Raw genomic sequence first — 17,682 nt, forward strand, 5'->3', positions numbered from 1 at the left:
GTCAATAAAGTGGTACTGAGGAATGTCTTTGAACCCTTTCTTCCTGTATGCGCCTTGACCGGGATAGTCCAGGTGAGTCAGATCTCAGAAGCTAAGCAGGGTGGGCCTTGGTTAGTAATTGAATGGGAGACCTCCCAACAAATACCAGGCTGGCAATGGCAAACCACCTCTGGTAGTCTCTTGCCATGAAAACCCCGCTGGGGTTGCCATAAGTCAGCTATGACTTGAGGGCGCTCTCCACCACTACTTCCTGTGTGCAGTTTAATTCCGCCTAATATTCCTGCCTACTAGTTCTGCTCAGGATGCTGCTTCCCTGCTGAAGGTAAGCTCCTGCAGGTAGCACAGAAGGAAAAAGCAAATGCATTTATACCAGCAAGGCCAAGGCAAAAACGGCATTCTGGCAGTATTTCAGTGCTGCCTAAGTTACCCTTGGCGCCAGAGATGTTTGCTCTTTAGCCTGTACATAAGAATGAGTATTTAATGTTCTCCACGTAATTTTATAACAGTCCATCCTCAGAAGCTAACCAAGCCTTGCTCATGTCTGCCTCGTGCACGTAGAAGATTATGAACCTTCCTTTGTCTTCATTTTATTATGTTTCATTTGCTTCAACAGCTCAGAGCAGGGTTGGGAGAAAAGTGCTCCAGGTAAACAGTGAATGCAGAACAACAAGGATCAACTCAGCTCTCTTCATGCCTTTAAACATTACATGCAATAAGTACACTTATTCACCTTTTTTATTTTTTTTGTGAATCATATCCCATCTTTTATTTAAAGATCATTCTTGTTCTTATTTACTTCATTTTGCAGACATGTAACAGATAGATTATTTTTACATTTGATTGTAGCACCTCCACAAAGTATAAAAGAGCAATACTTTACACAATGTTGTGGGTTTTTAAAAAGAGAGAACTGATTGCAGCAGGAGCTTGAAGCACCTTTTAAGGACTGAGCTCTACTTTTATAGGCATGCTTCTAGAAATTTTCAGCTTCTCTCCCATATTTTGGAACAGAGCATGTGTACAAATACCTGAATATCTGCAATATTTTTATTTTCTTTGAATCGGCATATTTGTTCAACCTCTCCCAGAAAGTTAATTCAACAGAAAGTACCACATCTCAGACAACTTATAAAGCTCTGAAACTGGAAATCTTTAACAACCATTTTTTTGGCAGCTGTTCTGTCAGAGTGTACACTTGCGGTCCCAATAGTAGTCAGATGCCATACATGTAATGTGTGCGTATAAACCTTTATATAACAGGCACTGCTAGGCCTCTACTTCAATGTCAAACATGGTAGTAAAACAATCCAATCTGCAGCTCTACATTCCTCCATTTTAGCCTCGTGACTGAGAATCTTGCTTTCAGGGCAGGAAGTTATCTACCCTATCAAGCTGTCCCACATCTAGCTTCCTTTATACTTCCCCTGCCATAGAACCATTTGATAGAACAGCAGTCTGACCATTGTGCCCACAAGAAAGCCACATCTTCCCAAACTGACAGACAATAATTTTCACAGGACCTTAAAGCAATACAGCCCCTGATAGTGGCTTTGCTCAAATCATGAACAGTTTATCTATTTTGGACTAGATGTTCGTCTTCGTTAATGCTCATCCTACAGGAGCTTCCTACCCTCTATCTTAATACAAACACTGAATATAAAGCAGCTCAGTGTCACAATGTAACATAGCCTATAGGAGGTTGGTCCTTCATCTATCTTATGCATTAATTTCAAGTATTGTTTAATAACTAAACAGCAGAGAAAAATAAGTTAATGGGTCCCACAACACTGTTCTGCCCTCTGAATCAGTTCTCCAAAGGCGCTCGTAATCACAGTGGAACTGTTTCCAAGGTCCATCGTTTGGAGAGGCTGCTCTAGAGAGTACAGCTCAGTGTAATTTTTAAAGCATTTCTGGAACAGAAATTCAAGAGAGGAACTTGTAGTTGCAAATGATCAAAGACTTGGCACAAAATCAATAATAGGTTAAGTATGTACCTTTCAAAACTTTTGTTAAGAAAAGTAACGGAAACCCTTCACTGTCACTGGAGCTTGAAACCATATATAATCATTCAAGCCAGAGTTAACTTCTGAATAAGAAGAGAATTTTGCATTGTCACAGTCACTGCAGAATAAGTTGACAGTCAGCTTCCTTCCTCGAGCTGGCACTCTGTAGTTCAGTTTGGGTCTGAACCAGTCAATACCACAGTTGCGGTGCCCTTGGACCATAACAATGACACCCACGGTGGGGACAGCTTGAAGATCACTGAAGATGTCTGCCAAGAAGAGTGAATGGAATAGCTTGCGAACACAGGCTGCTGTCTGCAGGCTCTCCTCGGTGCCACCTAGAGAGATGCCCTGCAGGTTGATCTCGTAGAGTTCTTTAGGGTTGACAGCAGTACCCCCAAGCAGAATAAGAACCCGTGGAACCAATGTCAAGCTGAACATGGTTTCTAAGTGCTGAAACACTCTTTCCAGGTCGCCTAATGCTTGCTGGCATTTCTTACTGTTTTCTAGATCTCTAGAGTAGACATTTCTGATCACATTTTCACCCTGGTGCGGGGGCCTCGGAAGTTGCCTCCGCGAGAAGCAGACGAGCTGTTCGTAAGGCAACGGTAGTTGCTGCCTCTGGTACAGGACATGCTTCAGGAGCTCGCAAGCGAAATGAAAACAACTTTCCCGAGTTACCGAGCCAGGGAAAGCCACGGACACCGAGAAGGCGCCGCCTGCCGTGGGAGCCACAGGCAGCGGCTCTAAAGCTACAGTCACAGCGACAGAGTCGGATTCCGGGGAGGGGTCAGCCACACCGGGCAAAGCGGCTGAAAGAGAAGCGGAGAGAGCAGCTGAGTCACCCGTTGGAGCCGAGAGGAGGACCCCTGACGCCAACGGGCCCGGGTCGGGCGATGGGAGCAGGGGGAGGGCGCGCTCAGGGCCCCAGCAGTCTCCCTCTGTCTCGCTTCCTTGTCGCTTCCCTCTCCGAACGGCCATTTTCTGCTTTTTCAAACTCGCTCCGATTTGAATCCTTATTCACCTTTTTAGATGGGAACTTAGAAGACCAGTTAGCACTGGTAATGATTTGCCTTCCAGAAGACCAGATCACGGGGCTGGCCTTTTCTCATATCGAGAATTATTTTTATTTCGACTGAAGAGCAGGTCCTGGAACTGCTCTGAAACGTAAGTCTTCTAATCCATTTTTGTAATGCTTTATAAAACAAAACTACTGAAAGGAAATTACTTCAAAACAGCTTAAAACTTTCAATTATCTTTATAATAAGCGTAACATTCAAAATAAGGCATATCTTCCATTCTTTTAGTTTGAAAACCAAAGATGAAATCCCATCTCTCCAACTCTCTTCAGGAAATTACATCCAAGGAGTAGAACCCAGGCACCAACACTTCAGATATAGTGGAAGGCATCACCCCTTGGTCTGTACATAAAAGTTCCAGTGCTGGTCAGTTCTGTTCTGGATCAAAGTGCCGCTGATGGTAGTAACCCATTTGTCCTAGAAGACAGAATTAGACCTGTCAGTGCATCATATAAAACCAGTGTAATTTGAACAGCAGTATTACCTTCTGGGACTTTGTCAAGACCAGATGTTCTGTGCCCCAGAGGACATCAGCTGACTCCAAAGACAGCACCCAGTTGCAGTAGCCCGGAGATAGCTATTATCTGAGACAAAGTTCCTATGGAGCAATACATTACATTAGCCCTGGGATTGTTTAGCTATAACTATAAAGCTGTATAGTACTTAAGGTTGCAAAGTCATTGAGGACTTGGGAGGGAAGGGGGTTCTCATTCATGGCCCCTGTTCATAGTATGTTTGGGTAATGTGGGAGACAGTAAGCTATCTGCTGTTTAGTCTTGTCTTGGAGAAGTGCTAACAAGTGGGTTCCTGTGCATCTCCAAAGCCAAGTGGGAAAAGACACACCATTTTAACGTTCCAAATGGACTGTCCCACATCCAGCACAGGCAGTTCCTCATGGCTGGTTTACAAATTATGACTACTCTTTCTGGAAGTTGGCTACTTAGAATCTCCACAACTATCTTCACAGGCAGGAAGTGGAGTGCCCTAAACCGTGTGTGTGTGTGTGTGTGTGTGTCAGCTCTTTGCCTCAAGAAGGAGCTATGATACTGCTCTTCCCAGTACACAACCCTTAAACTGAAAATCCTCTTTGTTGCTTCTTTGTAAGGGGGGGGGGGGAGGAAGGAGAATAGAAGCCCAATGGGTAGGAAGACATGAGTCTCTTACTGCTAGTCATGTTGTTTTGACTCGGAGGCACTGAACAAGAGCTTGGAGCCACTGACTGGGATGGCTGTGAGATGGTCACTCCGCAGAATTAAAACCATCAAACCTCGCCGCTTGCTTCAGCAAGCAGCTGGTAATCTACAGCCAGCTTCTAAGTGCTTCCTAACAAATCCACATCTTGAAGTTTCAGAAGAGTCCTTAGCAGTCCTAAGTAGTGCATGAAGTAATTAAATGCTTCTGATATTCTGGAAACTATAGAACAGAGAACAGGACTATATTATAATGGAATGGTTCACAAAGGCACTTTTATAAAAGAAACAAGACTCTCGACTGTAGACAATGCCATTGTGTATGGTATGTATTCCATACTTGACGGCACTTTACACACACTATTATCTGTTAGTAGTATATATTGTCCTGCTGTTATTGCATTGTCTTCCACTTCTGTAGTACTATTTTATGCACTGTTTGACATATGTCTCTGGTTTGTGTAAAACGTCAGTAACCCTAGTCCCACTGCATTGCTTATTACACGCCTCATGCTATTGCTAGCCCTGACTTGCACTGTGTAATCCATCTTGAGTTTCGGTGAGCCAAACAAGGAGTCTTGTTAGCATCATATAAGCAGGTCTAGCTCTGACTCTCTGCAAGCCATTCAAAGGCATTCACAGCTCCAGTGCAACCAGCTTTACTGGAATTAAGGGCAACAATGCAAATGTGGTGCTTAGCTAATCCGAAGATAAAAGTAAACACACAAAGTAAATAAAAGTAAACACACAAAGACGGAGTTTCTCAACAGTTCCTAAATAAACAAAATGTAACAGTTCTAACTACATGTTCCCTGAATACACAGCATCACAGTTAAACTTGGAAATCTGCTCTTCCATAGCTGCTGCCTCCACAGAGAATTAAGAGACATAAATCATGAACGTTACTGCTAAAATAATCAAGTCGAATAATTCTTAAAATATGGCACCCTTTAGATGAAACTTTTGCTTGTATTTTCCTAGTTGCCAAAGCAAGCCACCACCTGTTTGATATGAATGGGCTGACACCTGAAAGAAGAATCAATTACACAACTCTAGCAAAACAATAAACGTTTCTGCAACTGAAATGTCAACTGTTTGTAAGGTTCTAAACCAGCCTAAAAACATGGAGACTCAACAATTGTTAAAGATTGTGTATAGAGATGGGCATGACATCGGAAAATGCCAAGAACCATAGTTTGTGGTTCGTCGCGTTTCACGAACCACGAACTTTCACAAACTTGCCCCAGTTTGCAAACCGGATTGTTTGGTTCATGGTTTGTCACTTCAGGGGGCTGTACAATGGTCCCCTTGACAGTCAGAGATACCAAACTCACAGGGAGTCTTCAGCAGGCTCTCCTCCATCCACCGTCCAAGAATGGTGAAGATTATATTTTGGATGTCCGAGTTGTACACCCCCAAAGCGGCTGCCCCCAGGAAAGTTCCATTGCCAATTGACTTTCATTGAAATACATTGCAGCACCAAGAAGTTGCCATGAAAACATGGGATGAAAAGGAAGATTCTGTAACTTCCTCTTCAGAGGAAGATTCTGTAACTCCATCCCACGTTTTCATGGCGACTTTTTGGTGCGGCAATGTACTTCAATGGAGCCAATGCAAGTCAATTGGCAATGGAACTTTCCTGGGGGTCTGCCACTTTGGGGTTGTATAACTTGGACATCTGAATTCGAATCTTCGCCAAACTTGGAGGGTGGCTGGAGGAGAGCCTGTTGAAGACTCCCTGTGAGTTTGGCATCTCTGACTGTCAAAGGGCACATTCTAAGTGACAAACCACGAATCAAATAAACTACTCTAAAAGTTGGTCACGGTTCATCAGAAATGCGCTCCCACGAACTGGCCCAGTTCATCATGAACTTTGGTTCATAGTTCGGTTCATGCCCACCTCTAATTGTGTGTAAGTCTGATCAGGCACTGTATGCAAAAGCTGTAGCAATCATATGGAAGCATCAAGGAAAAATAAGCATACCATCATGATTAGAATAGCTTATTTCTCACGATGTGCACTTTTTTGCCATCTTCCTTAAGCGGTTTCAAAATGTTGGGCTCAGGATTTGTGCATTCAGTCAGGTTCAGTGGCCAGGATAATAGTCACAGGTATAACCACAGTCAGACATAACAAACTTGTTACTGAATCACTTATGCAGCGAGTATGGCAGGGTTTCAAGTCATGGGTGAAGGACATTAATGGAGAAGACATTGTGTATCTAGATGAAATGGTGAACAGCATAAGCAATCTTTGACAAGATGTATGCACAGGAAATCCTTGCTAATCCATCATGTTCAAGGATTATGGAGCTCTTTGAAGACTACCATAATGACCTTAGGGATGAAAATGGAAGTCTGTCAGCATTCTGGGTATCCTACTTGGACACAGCAGAATTCTTCTGGACTTAAGTGATTGGGTATTTCATTTGACATGCAAATAGGCAACAATTCCATGGTTCTTTGCCTATGACAGACTGCAATACGCCTCCCATCTTCCATACTATTATGTCCAGATGATCACTCTTCCAGTTGATCATCCAGACATACATGAATATTTCATGCAAGGTGGATTTTCAGTGCAACTAGGATTGAGAAGCCCATTGGGGCAAATTCCTGTAGACTAGACAACAGAAGAAACAATGAACTAAGATGCTTAAACACCAGGAGCTGTCAGTAAGTACTATATGACACCAGAATACCAGAGCATGTTTCTGAAGAAGAGGCAGGATTGGTTAAATGCAGCAGAAAGATGATACTCAGATTTCCATCTGACTATGATAAAAAAGAGGCAAATGTCCAAGCTTTAGTTGACCTAATGATAAACAAATGGTTGAATCCAATAAGCCATGATCGGGCAGGTTTGGCTGGCTTGCTCACTGGTGTAGTAACCCCCCACTGATACTGCCAGGGGTCTCACATCTCATGAAATTGGAGAGGAGCATATTTGGAATTCAAGAAGATGTATTAGCAAGTAAGATGTACCACTACCAATGTTCATGATAGGCTATCAAGTAGAACCTGAGAACGTTTTCCAATATCAATAAAAGGACAAAATGCAGTTATGGTAAAACCAAGAAAGTTGAAATGAAAGCAGTCTGAAACCTCTTCAAGCGTACTATCCTCGTTGCCTAAGTAGATGCATATGAGAAATCACAGAATCATAGGGTTGGAAGGGACCTCAAGGGTCATCTAGTCCAACCTCCTGCACAATGCAGGAAATTCACAACACACACACACAACTGCCCCAGCGACCCCTGCTCCATGCCCAGAAGATGGCAAAACACCTCCAGGATCCCTAGCCAAACTGGCCTGTGGAAAATTGCTACGTGACCCCATGGTGGCGATTGGCATTACCCTGGGCATGTAAGAAGGCCACGAGAACAAAGCACTGTCAGCACTGCTGTCTGATGGCAGAAATGTCTTAGCTCATCCTCTAGACCTCTGCCTTGGGCACTTGCAAATAGTGATTAGACCAGAAGACTAATAAGGCTGTGCTTGCCAGACTGTTAGAGAAAAATGTATATTCAGAGGAAACCATACCAGTCCAATCTATTTGCATCACTGATGGAATGAATTTAGTACAGAAGATGAAGGGCAATGAAAAGACACTTGAACGGCTAGCAGAATCCATATTCTGTGTTATACTTCACAAACATAACCAGAGTGAAAAGACAGGTGTTTTTGGTGCATACCTTGAAACTTGCATACCTTCAGTAAAAAATACTGAAAGATGCAAGCAAGGAACAAGTGTTTGCCTGCAAGAATATTGCATCAGCTCACAAAATCCACAGTTAAAAAGATGTCTGTGTAGCTCATCTAACAAATCAGAGCTCATCAGGTTCTTGGAGCAACACTGGAGAATGCTAAGTACATGAAGAGGCTGGAAGAGAAAATACTTTATACAATTCATGAGGCCTGTTTCAAAATCCTCTTGGGAAGAAATATGTCAGCTGAGGTCTACTCATGAAGCACTGGACAGGAGGAGGCTGCAGCACAATTTACATGCAGCAAAGGTGAGAGAAAATCTATTGTTGTTCCAGAAGAACCAGAGACACAAATGTTCAAATTAGTATGCTAAATGGATTTCCAAGTGAAACACCAAGACCCATGTTTGTGAAATGTGGGACAAAGAGTACACATTTATTAATATAAGCAAACTCTAAAGTTCTTTTGGACAGTATGTGTTCATTGCCATGACTGGACTACATGCCTTCACTGGCCTTAACATTGAGAGCTTTTGCAGGTTAAGGTAACGCCCTTAAAATTACTGAGAAAAGTCAAGAACCACCAGGAAAACATTCAACCAACCATGGAAGACATGGGATGTATCTACAAAGCTGTTTGAGAAGGTACAGCAATTCACCTGTCAAATGTATATTTCAAATACTTGCACTATTTCTGTAAATGAATTATGCTATGAACTTTTTATGTGCCAACCAGGTTCCACCATGCAAAGATTACTTGCTTATTCATGCACATCCTTAGGGTCCACTTCCAGGTGGGAATTTGCAGATGCAGTTTGCAAAGTCAGCTAAATGTACAGAGCCCAAAAGATTAGGGTTGAACGGCAATCTTGTCATCAAATGGACACGTAAACCATACATACCAATTACAATTTTTGAGATGTTATGCAAATGTGTGTATTCCTGTCAACTGCCAAACTGCTCATGTCTGTCCTATAGATTTACTGTTATGTGTAAATTACAGGCATGTAGCAACCAGAAGGGAAAAAAAACAGAAGTGGACTTTGCAGGTGACCTTTAGAGCTCAGAAGAGGATCTCTGTGATGATAAAACATGATAAATAGTGTGAAAAAATTAGATTTTGGAGTTGTGTAAGAACTGAAAATAGAAACATATGCATATTGAACACTGGCTGAACTTTTCTTTCAGTAACACAAAGTTACCTATTATTTAGTTACATTTGATAAAAAGCACATAACGAGGAGCCATTCTCATGTACCTAACCATAGCATATCAAAAGAACAACAACAACATTTGCTTTATACACTGCCCTTCAGGACAACTGGGTACCAACAACTCAGTGTGCTGTTATAATCCTCACAACAATCACCCTGTGAGATGAGTGGGGCTGAGAGACGTCACCCAGCTGGCTTGAAGCAGAGGAGTAGGGAATCAAACCTGGTTCTCCAGATTAGAGTCCTGCTGCTCTTAACCACTACACCTCTACACCAAATTTCTTGCTCAGGCTCATTGGAAAGGCAAAAGAATAAGCTTCAATTGTCTAATATACTTTAGGAGACTATCAGGATTTGGTAAAACACCATATAATGTAAACCTTATATAAATGCGGAAAAAAATAACTTTCTATTTGATTTATGACTTATACTACAAAAACAGTGATAGATAAAGGCACAATTAGTATGAGTTACTTGTAGGGGAATTTATTAGCTTTCCAACTGTGCTTTAAAATTTGAAACTGGTTGCTTGGATCAAAAGTTCAAATTTTAAAAAGTATTAAACTTTGTCCCCAAGCCTATTTGTTCCTTGTGTGTTCTCAAATAACCAAACACTAAATCAGCTGTCATTACTGGCTGCAATTACAGCTCAAGCGTGTAGCTAAAAGCATCAGGAGAACTTACATCAAAAGACTTTGCAATTTTATGGCAAATACATCCACAAACATAAAAGCGCATTCCGTATATTTGCAAAACAATGTTATTCTACTCCAAGAATATGGTAGGCGCAGAAAACAGCAATTTAGTCAAAGATACACAGGTTTGGATTGGCTCAGTACCTAGACTGGCTCAGTACTGACTGCTAAGAAACTGTTAATGAATTTTTGAAAGAGACTCTTAAAACACCTCTGAATGATGGCTTAGCTGAAGTGTGATCACTTAAACACACAAGGGATCTGTTTCAAAACAGATAATACACAGAGAATACGTATTTTGGTTCATTTGGGATTCTTGATTGAGGAACCCTGCTTCAGCCTTCCCTAAATTTTTGTTTCATTTCAGATGTAGATGTGCTGTTGTATGCTTATGGTTTGGCATCATCCTTAAGCTGCCTCTTTTAACTGATTGAAATAATTCCTTTATATGAAGTAATTAAACTATGCCCTTTTCTGTCTTCACAGAGATGCAAATGGGCAGGTATTATTTTCTACTGTTTATGTCTCCTCTGCGCAAACTAGATTTTATCTTCCAGTTATGCAGTTTGTATCTACTTTTCTCTGCGCCCAGTGCTAGCAAACATTATTTCTATACAAAACACCCAGAATGAGTGTTTCCATAACATTATGTCTTTTTCTTATTAGTCAACCCAAATCACAACCACTTTGTGTTGGAAACATCATTCACAATGCTTTCCAGGGAAGTAAAGATTGTGAATGATGTTTCCAACACAACGTGGTTGTGAATTGCAAAAAATTGCAAGCAAAAAAAAAATGTTTTCCCTAGAATGTAAGTTAGAGATTCTGTTGTAAAACAACAACTCACCCTTCTTAACTAACTGGCCATCACACACACCCAATACTTTTCAATCACTCACATAATAAAAAAGTGAATTAAAAGCTTGTTTAAAAAAGTGAACTATAAATAAACACACAGAGAACGAACTATATAACAGAACAATTAATTTAAAAAGTTGTTAAAACGAAACAGATATTGTCTTCCTCTCAAAGGGCAATAAAACGTGATAATCAATGTTCCATTCTGGATTCAAATCTTGCTCTTCTACTGCAGAACATGGCTACGCACCTGAAATTATCTGGGGAGAGAAATTCCATCAGCTCTCCTACTCACCTCACTATTCCATCAGCCCCTCAGAAATGATTTATATTATTTACATTATTTATAGTCCGCCTTTCTCAGCGAGATTCAAGACAGTGTGTGAGTCAGCATAATCCATTTCAGACATCTGAAGAAACAATGTAATAGGGTATATACATGCAAATCTACACAATTTGATAGGCCTTACTTAGAGCAGTTTGGGCCGGTCCCAGCGACAGTTTTCTCGCCCGTTGTATTCTATTTGATTTTCACTGCCAGGCTTTTAAGACCCCTTTTTCAGAGTCGTGCAGGCCCCCCGGGGTGCTCACCGTCAGGGCAAGAGATAGACGAAGACGAAGAGCACCAAGTCGATGAGGAGCATGAGCCACACGTCCAGCCAGTACGACTGCCCGCTGAGAGCCGGCCCGGGGCCTCCGACGCCCATCGCCGTAGTCGTTGTCGCCGCAGCCGCGTCCCGCTCCACTGCTGCGCGCTCTCGCAGCTCGGAGTCCTCCGCAGCCGCCATCGCCCCTTCGAAGTTCGGAGCGGACGTCAAGAAGGCGGCTCGCCTCGCGGGCACGCACAAGGCCAGCTCTTCCGCCCTCGCCCTCAGGAGGGCGGGGCTACACGATAATCCCCTCTTCCGGGGCAGGAGAAACGCGGCGCCGCTCTAGCGCGCCGGGCCTCTATGGCGAGAGCGTATTGGGAGTTGGGCTAGGACCGGAAGCGCCGAGTCCTCGGAAGCGATAGGCGACCCCCCCCCCCCCCGCCACGTGCCCGCGCCTGTATCTACGCTCGCTACGCAGAAACGCGCGTCTCAGTGAGATCCCAAGCGGCTCCCCCGGCTCTTAGGCGCTTCCGGTCTGATCTTGAAATTGGGCTTCCGCTCTAATGTGCGTAGGGGCGGTTTTCACGAGGCTAGACTTGCAGTTCTCCTCGCCGACGGAGAAGCCTGGGGACAATTGCGGGTATTATCGTTGCCAACTTCCAAGTAGTGGCTGGAGATCTCCCAGAATTACAAGTGATCTGCAGGCCCTAGAGATCAGTTCCTTTGGAGGAAATGGCTGCCTTAAAAGGTGGGCTCTCCCCTCCCTACCCTCTCCAGGCTCCATCCCCAAATATCCAGGAATTTCCTAACCCGGAGATGGCAACCTGGGGAGGGGATGCAGAGGATTACAGCCTGAAGGGGAGAGGTTTATTAAGAGAAAGGCACTTAAGAGTGTGTGGAGTAAGGCATACATCCCAAGTTATCTTTCAGGGCAGCTTCACACAGTGTCAGGTAAGTAGCCGTGTTGGCCTGCAGTACAACAGCAGGATTTAAGTGGCACCTGAGAGACCATATCTGAAAAAGGGAGCTTTGATTAGTGTGAAAATCGTGTTGGTCTCTCAGGTGCCTCTGGACTCAAATCCAGCTGTAAACATAGGGTGAGATCAGTCTGGCTTCAAGGCACGGTTGCATAGGCTGCATCCAAGAACCAATCTGTTACATACTATGCAACTGAAAGATAGCATTTTTAGTCAGGTGGCTAAACCTAGTGCTAATGTGCTCTCAAGCTTATAATAGAGACTGCCAGAGGAAATCACTCTAGCAAGAGCAGGGAGCCTGAACCCATCCATAGTATCTACTTTAGAAGCTTTGCATTGTTGTGAGATTACTATCTCAGTGGAAATAGTTGTATATCTTATCAATGTTTTCTAGTTGTCAGGAAATAGTGTCTAGCTGTTTTGGTCAGAACTCAGAAAATACATTAAGTCGAGCTAAAGGAAGAAGGCAGGTATGTGTAGAGGTGTGAAAGGACACACTGCACTTTGCATCCGGAGCAGATACAGAATATACTGTGGGTTGGATGGAAGTGAAGCCTCTAGAGGTGTACTCTTTTTCTCTTTTTGGAATCTGATGTGGGATAGCAGGTCTGCTGCTCTGTGCACTGCCTGTTTAAATAAAACAAATATTGCAAAAATTCATCTCTTTTGTGCTCCCATTAAGAGGAAACCAAATGCAGTTCTGTTGCTTCTGGAACTTTCCACAAACACAGGTGCAAAATAGCTTTGTGTAAAGGTGGCAAACTTTAAAAGGGAGGAAGCATTCAAGCCATAATTCAGTATCTAATACACAATTAACAATGAAAGCCAGTAAGTAGTGTAGGAAACAAGTTTATTGATTTCCATTATGAAAGCTAAGTATTCTTTACAGCTCTTAGTAACACTGAGTAAACATGGGACATAAGATAAATAGGTCTTAGTTACGCTTCTACCGTAAAAGAATAACAGACTGAGTTACTGTGTGCTTGTTGTAAAAAGCACAGTTGCCATGTGTATAGTAACTCCTCCATCATGTTTCAATCCTGTTCAAGCTTTTTTGAAGATTCTTTTAGCTGTGACACCTTCATAGATGTAAGTCTAAAATAGTGAAAACAGAAAAAGGGGGGTCAGAAGAATGCCATTGAGATTTTACATAATTCAATAAAGGATGTTAATTTTCCCTAGGATTACTTAGCTCCACATTTGTCAGTCAAGGAAGAGTCTTTCAAAGGAGACATGGTTGCCCAAGTATCTACCTTACCACACAATGGTGGACACATCTCATTTATCCCAGATAAATAACATGATGAGGGAACACCTGTTGAGATGCCTACTTGCAGCCTGATCCAGTTTAAAGTTACATTCATTTAACTGTTAGGATCAAGCAGAAAGTGCACTCTAGCACCTTAAAGGACTACTGCTTTATTACAGCACAAACATTTCTAGGCAATGAACCCGATTTAAGATGAGATGCATTTTTACCAGGAATAGGTGCGTGTTCAGAAATCTTGGTGTGGTGGTCCTAAACTCATGAGAACTGCATTCCAAAATGCATTTACTAGAAACCTACGGAACCTGAAGGATTTATTTCTGAAGAAATGTGTAGGACCTCAGTAACATCTTTTTGGTGGAACGGTGTGGATCAGAAACAGAACATCAGCTTTGCGTGAGGAAGGTCTCTGCTTCCGATCTTGCCATCTCTAGTTAAAGGGATGCGAAGGAACTCTGCATGAGACCGTGGAGCGCTGCTTCTAATTAGAGCAGACAGTGTGTGGTGGAAAATGCCATCAAGTGATAGCTGACTTAAACCACCCACCCCGCTGGGGTTTTTAAGGCAAGAGACTAACATCGGTGGTTGGCCACTGGCTGCCTCTGCATCCCTGGTCGTCTTTGGAGGTCTCCTATCCAATTACTAGCCAAAGCCAACCCTTCTTACCTTTTGAGATCTGATGAGATGGGGCTTGCCTGGGCTATCCAGGTCTGGGCAGAGTAGACAATATTGACCTTAAACCAGTGGGCTTACTCAATACAGGGCAGCTTCATGTGATACAATAGATTAAGAGTTGTCTAGTTTACACGTGTGTCTGGAGAGTATACACAAACCATATGGCTATTTTAAAGATGATCACAATATCCATGTTGACCATGCAGGACAAATACAAAATAAAGTGCACTCTCAGCGTGATGAATTCCTGTGCTAAGATACCCCATTGTGGTATCCCTGTCTTAGATTTTATTTTACACAAAATACCATGTTCCCATGTAAGTAAGGCTTAATACATTCATTATTGTTGCAGCGCAACCTGATCCTGTTCACCCAGTTTATATGTTGGTTCTTCAAGGCATTACTGTGGCACGGCAGAAATAGCTCCCATGCCACAGCTCTATACAGTGTGATTCTAAGTATATTTACTTATTTACTTAGGTCAGTCAACTGCATCAATGGGGCTTACTTCCAAGTAAGCATACATAGAATTGCAACTTTAGAGTAACCTTTATGATACAGGTTAAGAAATCTTGGTTTAGGAGTAAAGCAGCTCATTAAAATGCAGAAGTATTTTAAGCTGTAGTAAATGCAGAAGTATTTTAAGCTGTAATGTTAATTGTACTTTTGCAGTATTTTCAAAAGCCAACATTCCTTCCTTCCTTCACTGGATCCTTAAGGAATGTCATTGCCTTAAGACTGAAGTGATCCATATACTAGGAATACTGTTTTATTGGATGGGAGGTTGCTGAACCACAGAGTTGCTGAAGTAGTACTCCTTGCCAAAGACAACCTTGGAATTCTTGAACTTCTTATGAATGGGGAAATGTATGATGAGCCGGGGTATATTTTGGTAGGTTGAAGTTTATCAGATGTTTAAAATGTCAGTATTTCAGGGGAGATAAGAGATTACTTGTGAGTGAAAATAGAGAGCAGAGGAGGATCTATCTCAGTTAAGAGAGAAGCTTGGCATTTCAGCCTTAAAAGCTGTCATTTTTTTAAAAAGACCCATCACCATTTCTTCATTAACTCACCTGAACGAGTTCATCTCCTATGATTTCTCTGAAAGCCTGAAGTTCCTTTCCATTATCTTTTCTTCTGAATGTGCCTACAAGTTTATTATCTTCTATGTTCCAGTTACCCTATCAAGCTGTCCCACATCTAGCTTCCTTTATACTTCCCCTGCCATAGAACCATTTGATAGAACAGCAGTCTGACCATTGTGCCCACAAGAAAGCCACATCTTCCCAAACTGACAATAATTTTCACAGGACCTTAAAGCAATACAGCCCCTGATAGTGGCTTTGCTCAAATCATGAACAGTTTATCTGTTTTGGACTAGATGCTCGTCTTCGTTAATGCTTATCCTACAGGAGCTTCCTACTCTCTATCTTAATACAAACACTGAATATAAAGCAGCTCAGTGTCACAATGTAACATAGCCTATAGGAGGTTGGTCCTTCATCTATCTTATGCATTAATTTCATATCACTTCTAGTTTAACTTTGGTCAAAATAACTGAAGATGAGGTAAACAACTTCTATACCTTTACAAGTATGTAAATGGAAACTTCCAAGAGCTGTGCAATAAAGATCCATTTCCACAAAAAGCACTTTTAGGATGGTCACCTTTAGCATTATTAGTTAAAGGTCAACTCACAAGAAGGAAAAGCGGTCACATCAGCCAAGCAGAACCATTATGACGAAGGCAAAGTGACTATTTCAATAATATTACACATGCTGACAACTTGAGTGTGTGTGTGGGGGGGGGTCTCTTTTCTCTCACATTACTCAAGATACTTCTCAGAAGAAGCAATGCTTTCAGATAGTGTCTAGAAAACAGGTGTGAAAATAAGGCAGTGCAGAATTCCAGCTTTAAATGTCATCATTATTCCTCCGAACAAGGAAGAGTTTCCTAGGCTCATTTAAAGCTGGATGGCCATCGCAACAGCTGCTTATTACAGCATCTATCATTATACAGGCAAAGATGCAAATTATGGCTTTCATGATATCCTTTAAAAAATAACAGATTGTAATTCAGTAAACATTGCACAGTAATCTAGCAGTGAACATAGCCTACTGCTAATGTAATGTTCTAGAGGAAGCTCCTACTATGGCCTGATAGTTTCAAGTATTGTTTAATAACAGCAGAGAAAAATAAATTAATGGGTCCCAGAACACTGTTCTGCCCCTCTGAATCAGTTCTCCAAAGGCGCTCGTAATCACACAGTGGAACTGTTTCCAAGGTCCATCGTTTGGAGAGGCTGCTCTAGAGAGTACAGCTCAGTGTAATTTTTAAAGCATTTCTGGAACAGAAATTCAAGAGAGGACCTTGTAGTTGCAAATGATCAAAGACTTGGCACAAAATCAATAATAGGTTAAGTATGTACCTTTCAAAACTTTTGTTAAGAAAAGTAACGGAAACCCTTCACTGTCACTGGAGCTTGAAACCATATATAATCATTCAAGCCAGAGTTAACTTCTGAATAAGAAGAGAGTTTTGCATTGTCACAGTCACTGCAGAATAAGTTGACAGTCAGCTTCCTTCCTCGAGCTGGCACTCTGTAGTTCAGTTTGGGTCTGAACCAGTCAATACCACAGTTGCGGTGCCCTTGGACCATAACAATGACACCCACGGTGGGGACAGCTTGAAGATCACTGAAGACATCTGCCAAGAAGAGTGAATGGAAAAGCTTGCGAACACAGGCTGCTGTCTGCAGGCTCTCCTCGGTGCCACCTAGAGAGATGCCCTGCAGGTTGATCTCGTAGAGTTCTTTAGGGTTGACAGCAGTACCCCCAAGCAGAATAAGAACCCGTGGAACCAATGTCAAGCTGAACATGATCAAAAAGAGTCCAGTAGCACCTTTAAGACTAACCAATTTTATTGTAGCATAAGCTTTCGAGAATCAAGTTCTCTTCATCAGATGCCTGATCCGAACTGGTCAGTTCGGATCAGGCATCTGATGAAGAGAACTTGATTCTCAAAAGCTTATGCTACAATAAAATTGGTTAGTCTTAAAGGTGCTACTGGACTCTTTTTGATTTTGCTACTACAGACTAACACGGCTAACTCCTCTGAAGCTGAACATGGTTTCTAAGTGCTGAAACACTCTTTCCAGGTCGCCTAATGCTTGCTGGCATTTCTTACTGTTTTCTAGATATCTAGAGTAGACATTTCTGATCACATTTTCACCCTGGCGCGGGGGCCTCGGAAGTTGCCTCCGCGAGAAGCAGACGAGCTGTTCGTAAGGCAACGGTAGTTGCTGCCTCTGGTACAGGACGTGCTTCAGGAGCTCGCAAGCGAAATGAAAACAACTTTCCCGAGTTACCGAGCCAGGGAAAGCCACGGACACCGAGAAGGCGCCGCCCGCCGTGGGAGCCACAGGCAG

General features: G+C 42.4%; 1 protein-coding gene and 1 long non-coding RNA gene across 3 annotated transcripts; both read right to left on the minus strand.

Moving 5' to 3' along the window:
- Positions 1 to 704: 704 nt before the first annotated feature.
- LOC129337100 (MAD2L1-binding protein-like) lies at positions 705 to 11,634 on the minus strand. 2 transcript variants are annotated; one of them, XM_054990599.1, is made up of 2 exons: positions 11,338 to 11,634; positions 705 to 3,499 (listed from the first exon to the last, which is right to left on the minus strand). In XM_054990599.1, the coding sequence occupies exon 2, from the start codon at positions 2,982 to 2,984 to the stop codon at positions 2,010 to 2,012; it is 975 nt and encodes a 324-aa protein (XP_054846574.1). In that variant the 5' UTR covers positions 2,985 to 3,499; positions 11,338 to 11,634; the 3' UTR covers positions 705 to 2,009. The 2 variants fall into 2 exon arrangements, with proteins under 2 accessions (XP_054846574.1, XP_054846575.1); XM_054990600.1 differs by having other exon boundaries at positions 11,217 to 11,342.
- A 1,512-nt stretch (positions 11,635 to 13,146) lies between these two features.
- Positions 13,147 to 16,690, minus strand: LOC129336832 (uncharacterized). The gene is made up of 2 exons (XR_008597751.1): positions 15,329 to 16,690; positions 13,147 to 13,408 (listed from the first exon to the last, which is right to left on the minus strand). It is a non-coding gene; the product is annotated as an uncharacterized LOC129336832 (long non-coding RNA).
- Positions 16,691 to 17,682: the final 992 nt, after the last annotated feature.

This window comes from Eublepharis macularius, chromosome 10, assembly GCF_028583425.1.
Source record: "Eublepharis macularius isolate TG4126 chromosome 10, MPM_Emac_v1.0, whole genome shotgun sequence".
Lineage (NCBI taxonomy): Eukaryota > Metazoa > Chordata > Lepidosauria > Squamata > Eublepharidae > Eublepharis > Eublepharis macularius.